The sequence below is a fragment of the Theobroma cacao genome, chromosome 1 (assembly GCF_053813885.1).
Source record: "Theobroma cacao isolate CCN51 chromosome 1, ASM5381388v1, whole genome shotgun sequence".
NCBI classification, from domain to species: domain Eukaryota; kingdom Viridiplantae; phylum Streptophyta; class Magnoliopsida; order Malvales; family Malvaceae; genus Theobroma; species Theobroma cacao.
The window spans coordinates 4,157,185-4,166,852 of record NC_142639.1 but is presented as its reverse complement, the minus strand read 5'-3'; the positions used below and the strand labels follow the sequence as shown (position 1 = coordinate 4,166,852).

General features: G+C 36.3%; 1 protein-coding gene across 2 annotated transcripts; it reads left to right on the top strand.

Annotated features, from left to right (window-relative positions):
* The first annotated feature begins 2,755 nt into the window (after window positions 1-2,755).
* Window positions 2,756-7,526, top strand: IAA9 (indole-3-acetic acid inducible 9). 2 transcript variants are annotated; one of them, XM_007047626.3, is made up of 7 exons: window positions 2,756-2,967; window positions 3,989-4,684; window positions 4,794-5,020; window positions 5,160-5,301; window positions 6,386-6,447; window positions 6,864-6,937; window positions 7,149-7,526. In XM_007047626.3, exons 2-6 carry the CDS (start codon window positions 4,023-4,025, stop codon window positions 6,893-6,895), a joined length of 1,125 nt encoding a protein of 374 aa, XP_007047688.1. In that variant the 5' UTR covers window positions 2,756-2,967; window positions 3,989-4,022; the 3' UTR covers window positions 6,896-6,937; window positions 7,149-7,526. The 2 variants fall into 2 exon arrangements, with proteins under 2 accessions (XP_007047688.1, XP_007047687.1); XM_007047625.3 differs by lacking the exon at window positions 6,864-6,937 and having other exon boundaries at window positions 2,759-2,967.
* Window positions 7,527-9,668: the final 2,142 nt, after the last annotated feature.

Sequence of the window (9,668 nt, the reverse complement as noted above, 5' to 3'; positions counted from 1 at the left end):
ATCTATGAAGCATATAAAATGAGATAAAAAGACTCGGCATTTCCATACGGCAGTACATGTTCTTAAACGCCCAAGGAGCATAATTTGCAAACAACTAACAATGCAAACAGCAAACATGAAATGGCACACAGCAAAGCATCTTTGGAAAGCAAAAATCAGAGACATAATCCTTGAATTAGCAAGCAAAAGAGACAACAAAGCGAGGAAGCAAAAGCATGGCTGCCTAATCCAAAGAATGACGTGAGCTGATGCGAGGGTGATGATGGGGGGTGTGGCATGCACGGGACATGAGAGCGGCTGTGAACCAAGGCGTGCTGGAGCAGTAGCAGTTGCTAATGATGCTAGGGAGACCCTTTTTTCCCGCACCAAAAACATATATATATTTTTTATTTTAATTTAATTAATCCCCCCAGAGGAAAGAAAAGGAAAAAACAATTCAATTAGAAGGAGAGAGAGAGACAGAGACTGAAGGGCAATGATGGAAAAGAAAAGAAAGTGATGAGGAAAGAAAAAAAAAAGGGTTAGATGTCCTGGTCACCACCCGGCAAACAGACTTCAAAATGCCGCTTTCTTGTCCCCCAATCACAGCTCTTCCCCCTGTTTTCTTCTGTCCCCTCGTCTTAATCCCCCTCTCCCACATTTAATGCATCTTTACATGATTCCCCCCCCTCCTCCCCCTTTCTCTTTCCCTCCCTTTCCACTTTTACCCTTTCATGCATATTTATCCAATCTTTTTCCTTTCATTCTTTTTTTTGACAAAAATCTGTTCAATGCTTACGGCAACGAACATAATTTTCCTAATTTTTATATAAGCTTTTGTTTTTTCTTACGTGAAATTCGGGATTATGCATCAATCCTGCAAAGGCAATATGAGTTATAATTAATATCACCAAGAGATTGTTGGTACCATTCAAATTCAAAATCTCCTACCATTAAAACGAACAAACTTACTAATTATTGTAAATTTTATATAACTTATGTTAATCAACAAGTAAGTTGCTGAAATTATAAACCATTGATTATTTGTTATGTCATTAATATATTAAGTCTTAACCATTTAACTTTGGGTTAATGATTGTTGCTTTTCTTTAAGAGCATCCGGATTTAAGAGTTGATAGGCTTGTATCTTTTAGATTTTCTCAAATTTCACTTGAAATTTAACCATGCCCTCCGTGTACCAATACATCCTGTCAAACTTCGCCTAAGCAAAAGAAAATGGGAGTTTATATCAATATTTAACATTTTATTTGTTCAATATTAAGATTTAATTTTTAAAAATTTTACATATTTAGATAATTTTTACAAAAATGAGAGTTTGAATATTTTAGACTATCTGATAAAGAAAGTAACCCATTTGTACGTGTTATGCGTAAATTGAATCATTTTATTTAATTTTTGTAATAATTATAAAAAAAATAAAACAAAATAATGTTAATAATCAAAGTCTATCATCAGTTCATCTTTCTCTCATTTGCAATCCGACTTCTTTAGGGATGAGTTCTTGGTTCATCTGGATTTTCAAAATTTTTGATCGGTGAATCCTTTTAACTTCCATTGCAAAATTTAGCAACTAAATGGTTTTCCAAATCTCAACCAACTAAGCCCATTAATTTCTGCAGCATAACAAGAACAAATAATAATAAGAAGAAGAAAATTTTGAAGTCTTGATGAAAGGAATCAGCCCTGTATAAAACTGAAGATGTACGTAAAGCTGATAATAGAAGGAGCAATGAGAGCGGAGTGGTTGAGTTTTGTCAGATTTGGCTAGACAAAAATCCTGGTTTGGTTTAGCCCACAATGATCATTTCCATATATATTCTAAATTGTTTCCATTTGTGTCACATTAAATAGAACTCATGTTTGAGCCCCGATGGCTGCAAATTTTCCTAAAACATATTCAAATACCTCTTTAATTGATTGTTCTGGTCTTTGTACCAAAGAATATCTTAATCAATTCTACTTGGAGTTTGGAGAAAAATGTCCCAACAACCAAAAGTCCCCGACTCTACCCTGAGTCATAAAAAGGAAAGAAAATAATCCCAATAAAAAAAATGTAATTATAATTAAATTATCTTTGATTTCAATCATAAAAACTCAAACAAAACCTTTAAAAATATTATCATTTCAAATTATAATATAATCTCTGGAAAGATGTTATTACCAGACCCTATTTAGGGGTAATTTTAGTAATATATAAATATAAATAAAGATAATGTTTTATTTCTCATTTATTCAGGCATCTCAAGTATTGTTGGACAAGATTTATAAATTGAACAAATTTAATATAAGCATGTATTAGTACCTATTAAGCAGTTAATTAATCCTTCTTGAAACACAGTCCACATTAGAGTGGGGGGCAAAAAAAATTTGTCGTTATTGTCATTTTATTAATCCTTCAGAATAAGGTACAATACTTAATTAATTCAAGGGCAAATTCGACTATTCAATTATAAAAAACCCAGTCACTGAACCAGAAAGAAAGCAGCAAGCAGGAACCAGAAGCCAATCAAAACCATCTTTCCTTCAAATATACCACCTGTAATAACGACAGATACTCATTTCGTGATTCTTTTCAACAATCTGACGGTCCAGATCCCCCAACGCGATACCGATCTCAACCGTCCGATTGGATTCCGCCCCCACTCCTAGATCGGCGCAGTATAAAAACGACCTGGTCCCATTCTTTTCAAGGAGATTAAAAAATTTACACAACTTTTTCCGTTTATTTTCGCTTTTGCCCTTCTTTTGGTTTCTCTCTTTTCCTTTTTTTTTTACTTCGAGTTTCTCGGTGAATGGCTTTTGTTGCTTTCTGCTTAATGGAAGGACCTTGAGGAGTTTGTTTTCTCTCTCTCTCTTTATTTCTTTCTCTGCTTTTATTTCCTCTGCAGTTCGTGCATTTTCACCTGCAATTTTTGAAGGCAGTAATTGATCTTCTTCTCTTTGTCTCCTCCGCCAAGTTTTTCTCCGGTAAGCTTTTTTTTTATTTTTCAAATTTTTGTTTATATTTGCCATTTTTTGCTTGTTTTCGTTTTGCAGCTCTGCTTCATTTCAGCAGTAAGATCTCCAGTTTTTATTTTTGGTTTGGGGTTTTTATCAGTTTGTTCTGTTTAGTTACCGGAAACAGAAGAAGATGGAAGAAGAAAATGGAAGGAGAAAAAATTCCTTTTTAATTTTTTGCTTTTGCTTCTTCTTTTTTTTTTTGGTTCTGTTTCTCTTTCTCTTTTATGTTCTGCTTATTATTCAAGGAAAACGGAAAATTCAACTCTCCTAAAAAGATTAAATACACAAGACTTCAGTTGACTTTATTTCTTCTTCTTACATGTAGTTGTGAGCTAGAAGAAAATATATGCGCTTCCCGTTTTTACTCTTTTTTCTATTTTAAGCTCTATTCTTTCTCAGCAACTATTGGACAATAGTACTTAGAAGTGTTGATTTTTTCTAAGCTTCTTTGTAAAATTTGACTCAGTTTTGGCTATACTGCCGCTCTTGTAAATCACGGGTAAATATATAGTAATTATCATCCACAGCTAAGGATATTTCTTGAGGTTGGTAATCTACTTCGTTTTTCATTGGCATGTAATTTTGTATAAGAAGTTAGATTGGTCTAATGCAGATTAGCTAGCTTACACCATTATCTGAGCTTTAGGAAGTGAAAATTTTCGTTAATTTTGACCGTTAGAAGCAATAAAAATGACCCGAATTAACCAATTTGGTAGCTGGAGTTGTTTGAAAAAATGGGTTGAAGTGGGTTTCGCAGATGATGTTATTGGATTCAGAATGGCTCTTTCAGGAACCGTCAATAATGATTGACTAGTCTACTTGACGGTTTAGTTTAGATAACTTTGTAAGCAGATTGTGATCTGTTGTAATTTGTAGTTGTGTTGAATCTTGTGTTTTTATATAATTTGGCTTAAAAGGTGTCTTTCTTGGAATGAGCAGAAAATTTGATTTTTTTTTTTGGTTTGGTTCTTTTTCATTTTCTATGCAGTAAAAGAGGCTGTCTTGAGAAGTTTTGGGTTCTGATGTCTCAACCGCTGCTGGGCGTGGAGGAGGAAGGGCAGAGTAATGTTTCTTCTCCCTCTGATGACTGTATCTCCCAGAATGGCTTGGGATTAAAGGAGCGTAATTATCTTGGACTATCAGATTGTTCCTCAGTTGACAGCTCTGGTGTCTCGAGCTTGACAGAGGATAACAAGAACAATCTGAATTTGAAGGCTACAGAGCTGAGGCTTGGTCTTCCTGGATCCCAGTCCCCTGAGAGAGAACCAGAGCTTTGCTTACTGAACTCAGGAAAACTTGATGAGAAACCACTGTTTCCTCTACTTCCTTCTAAAGATGGAATCTGCTCATCATCACAGAAAACTGTTGTTTCTGGAAACAAAAGGGGGTTCTCTGACACCATGGATGGATTCTCAGAGGTGAAAGGCTCTGTGTACACTGAAAAAATTTGGATGTTTCCTGGAGCTGGTTCTGATTCTGAATCTCCACAAACTGTGGGACACGGAAAATATCCTGGTAATCCAGGGGTCAATGTGATGCTGTCGGCAAGGTCTTCTGGAGCTCAAGCATCTGTAAAGAAAGATGGGCCTCCAAATGCACTACAAGAACGACCTCGTGCCCCAAATGGAACAAGCCTCAAACAAACTGGCATTTCTAACAACAACAGCAGTGCACCTGCTGCCAAGTAAGTATAAGTTACTTGAGAAGGGGCTCTTAGGCATTGGATGGGATAAAGAGCATTATATTGTGCCTTTTTTTATTTGATTGTTGTTGTGATATGCCATCCTTGACAGGGCACAGGTTGTTGGTTGGCCACCAATAAGATCATTTAGGACTAAAACACTGGCCACTTCTTCAAAGAACAATGATGAAGTTGATGGAAAACCAGGTCCCGGTGCTCTTTTTATCAAGGTCAGTATGGATGGGGCTCCTTATCTGAGGAAGGTGGATTTGAGAACTTATTCAACTTATCGGGAACTGTCTTCTGCTCTTGAGAAGATGTTCAGCTGTTTTACCCTTGGTAAGCTATTGCTGTTCTCATCGCCTTGTGGCAATATCAAGCTGAATCCTTTTTGATGCACAGAAATGTGCTTACCTGTATCTTCAATAAAGGAAAAGTTCCAATATTTGGCATAGATTACATTTTACAATGATTTCAGGTCAATGTGGGTCTCATGGTTCTCCTGGGAAGGAAATCTTGAGTGAGAGCAAGTTGAAGGATCTTTTGCATGGATCAGAATATGTGCTTACATACGAAGATAAAGATGGGGACTGGATGCTTGTTGGAGATGTTCCATGGGAGTAAGCTTCAATCTTTCAAAATTACTGTTTAACATTATAACTATTCTTTCCTAATTGCTTTCTTTTCAAAGTCCTAAATCACACGGGCACAAGTTCTTGGAGTAGTTTTGTAGACTGAATCTCTCTAATTAGAGTTATAGTTCTGGTTGTTAGAAATGAAATCCAAAGTATGAAATATTAGATGCATTTGTATTTATTATGATTACTTTTTTCAGTGTGCACTTTTGCTCTCCTGTTTCTTATCTATGGGAGGCATACAATTAATGGATATAGCTTATGTGCACTACTTTTTATACCTATCCACATGTTCTCATACTGACAAATACTTCAATTAATGTGGTATGTAACTGCTGCATATATTGTTGAATAATTTAAGAATTAATAATTACGAATTCCACCAGGCTTATTCACATATTTTTAATTGCAATAATGTAAGTCCATTACTTTTCCAGTTTGGAGATTTTTATCTGACATCACCTTTGATGCTAGGATCAGGGGTAGGATGATTTTGCTTACTAGTTAGATGACTATACCAAAAAGGGGAAAATTCTCAAGACATATTACCCAAGTTTTGACAGCAAAAAATTGCAAGATTATAATGCCTAAGCAGTATAAAGTTGAATAAGAGTTTGGTGAAGAAGTCTCTTTGAGACATTATACTTCGTTCCACAAAAATGGTAAAATGAGAAAAAAAATATAAAAATAATTATGAACTTTTGCTTTGTCGTCCTTGTGAATGTTTTGTCCTTTTAAAGAAGTGTTGATTTCATTTTTGCTTATATCTTCTAGATGCAGGGTTAGATTTTCATATCAGTTATAGGCTAGTTTGTCAAGCTTGAGAATCTAGATTTACATGCTACACAAACACACACACACACACACACACACACACACACACACACACAGAGGCACATATATAATAAACATGCATGATTTGCTTGGTGGCTGCCAACTTGATCTTTATTTAATAGGCTATTTTGAAGCTTGTTGGAGTACTGCACGATAAAACTATACCTGCTGATAGATTGAGATTTTCTCACTCAGGTTACCTTAACACCATGAAATGTAATTGATTTTGTTGCAGGATGTTTATTGAAACATGCAAGAGGCTGAAAATCATGAAGAGCTCTGATGCGATTGGATTAGGTAAGTACCTTTTGGTTTAGTTATCTTCTGAGAATGGATCAAATTGATCATATTATTTGTTTGTACATCTTTTGATAGTGGGTTGTATGTACGTGTTTTCAGTTTTTGTTTGTCTGTACCTTTATGTGCATTTGCATAAGTGCACATGTGAATGAAATACTACTCCACACATTGTGGATTGGTCTGCACTAGTCAAATTATGTCCTGTCAAATGTTTAGAAAATAAAGATAAATAGAAAAACTGGGGGTCCGGGGTGTGGATTAGTATCAGTTAAGTTGTAAAGTGAATTATCTTATGGCTTACAATGGAGATGATGTACAGAGTAAATGTGTTATCTGGACTTATGTTTTGTACTCCCTAGCTGGGTGGTCTTTTGAATGGGAGGTGTATTAATCCATCATATTCATGCCTGCAGCTAAGATGTCTATTTGTTGCCTTGACATCTGAGCTCATTTTCAAAGCATCTTCCACGGAGTGGATTTTCTTTTGGTATGTTTTCATGTAATAGTTTTTATCATTAGGGTGAAAGCATAGTACCCTTGTCCTTTCTAGTTTACGTATCATTCTTTCTATGTTGATATCTCAGTTATCTCAACTCGTTTCTTATTACTGTAGCTCATGATAGTTCAAATGCCTTTTGAATGGCAGCAGATGGACGAAGTTTTAGGCTATGTTAACTGTGTTTTCTGCCTGTCTACAGCTCCTAGAGCAATGGAGAAATCCAAGAACAGCAACTAGAAAGACTTTGGATGTGATCATTAACTTCCTCCTGCCAAATTTGAAGTGGAAAATTCTAGAGTGTGGAGGAAGCTGTGATAATGGAGAGCATTAACTTGCAGGATGCCTTGTGCAGAATGAAAGATCATGGCAAATTCCATCTCATCTTTGTTTTGATTGCACGAAGAATTAGTGTTACTTTATGTTTGTCACAAGTTTATCATGATTGTCCAAAGTGTTAAGAAAATTAGTGATTGTGGATATTATATATCCTCATAGGAACCTGTAATGTTTAAGTTGTATTGTATTCCGTTGAATGCTGCGTGTTTTTATCTTAAAACCATCCGGTTGTTCTGCTTCATCTGTTGACCTGTGATTAAACTGTTTTACTATTTTGCATTCTGGTTCCCTGTCAAAATTCCTGCCTTGTCTAGTTGATGCCTCTCTCAAAGCTAAGAGTAACCTTCTCTTGCTCGCTACATGAACTCTGTGATGTGTTACCTCTTTGAACCATGAGGAGCAACGGCATCCAGGGTGATATAAAATCTAATGTAATATTTTTCTACAATTTTCTCGACAACCGCCATGGCAACGTGCACCTCTTTGCGAAGCTGAGCAAATTTCCACTCCGATGATTCCTCTAGGGACTCGAGGGGATCCGTTGAGAGATTTAATTCTGGTTCTTGGGGTATCCATGTGTAGCATGTGCGGGGACCCCAGATGTTTAACCAAGGCATATGCTCGGTCTCATCAGTTCATAGGATGGAACTGATCGCATTTTGGATGGAAGGATCCGTTGCATGGACTATTTTGTCAGTTTCCTTGGGTTCGTTTGATCAAATGGTACCTTATTTTCGCAGCTAGGCAAGGTTGGTCTTGCCTGGTACATTTCCATCATCCAGGGGAAGCTCAATTCACCTCATCAGCTTTAGAATCTTCTTTTTATCATCTCTGAAACAACGGAAGAACTGGGTAGGCTGAGGTACTTTGAGAACCCAAATCCTACCAAAAAGAACCTGATCTTGGAGGCCGCAAGACAACTGCTAATTAGATCAAGAATACTGTACCAGTAAATTGAGAAAGGGACATGTCGAAGGCGTAGAAATGAAGACCCAAATAATGTTGTTTACTGCCGCTATTGCAGACCGAAAGTTGAACCAACCAACGCTTGAGGAATAGCAGTTTGGCAGCAGGTTCAATTCAATAGTTCCATCGAATATGGTAAAACTAGGTCTCTCTTCTTGGCAGGGGAGGACCAAGTTTAATTGGTTTTTCAGATCGTTTTAAAGAGGTTTGCTGCAGGGAGCTGAGGGGTCTAAGGCTACACTTCATAGGGTCGCCTAGATGGGCTGCTGTCAGCTATGAGTCCACTCTTCAGCTGAAAGCGGCAGCTTGTTAACAGCTCTACTGATGCCGGTCTTGAATAAGCACTTTTGCCAACTAACTTCTTCTCTGTGGGTAAAATAAATGATCCAATATGATATTATTAATCTTTTATCCTCATCTAATAATATATCTTAACAAGTGTCTTTCGAGTATTCTTTACTATAATCTTAAAAGGGTAACGTATTTTGACTTAAGAAATGCATTAGTTGCTAAGGCAATGGTTCTTGGCTAGAATCTCAATCAACTGTGTGATGCATGATTCAGAAACTAAATCATGAAAGAGCGGCCCAATCAAAGGCCTTTCGGCAGATCATATGATCATTTAGAAGCACAATAATATAAAAAGATATTGAGTGGGTAGCTTTTATCAGAATGATTTAAAGAACTTTTTGAAATGGTATAATTATATACACTAGTTCATATTGATACTGACAGGGCTTCAGTGGCAGACATTGAAAACTGGAAAACCTTTATCACGTTAGTAAGATTGTGTGTTATGTTGTTTTCTTCGATCAATAAATCGGTATTGACTTGGACTTTACATAATTGAAACAGATACTTTCATTTCGCATTAAAAGGTTGTACTTTTTATTTTATAAAATTCAATGACATTAATATGAATGTTACTGTTTTCTTAATGTTTCGGATTCATCATGTTGTTCAGTTGAAAGTAAGCTAGCCACTTCCATAGCAGGGAATAGATTGGAAGAAGAGTGACAGATTTTGATTCTAAATCAGTTCCTTATTCTGATTTCTTAGGCGACTAAAGATCCCTGATTCCAGCAACCAGATAAAATATGGGGTTGGTCAGATTTGAGATATCTCCTCTCTTTGAGACCTCAATTTGATTGAACTTACGTTTGTGTAGGGCTAACCAGATAACAGATTCATGTAAATGTTTATGACACAAGAAGATATCTGACAGGAATACCACGATTAAAACGCATTACATTCCCTCCTAGGACCAAATACTTTTGCAAGTTCATGCTCGAAGAGTGAAAAGTGTGGATCAGTGGATGAGATGCAACTGGAGAACTGTACTGGAATACCAGGTTCAATGATTTTGCAAGAGAAACACGACCTGAGAAGATAGAATTTGATATTCAAATCTGTATGA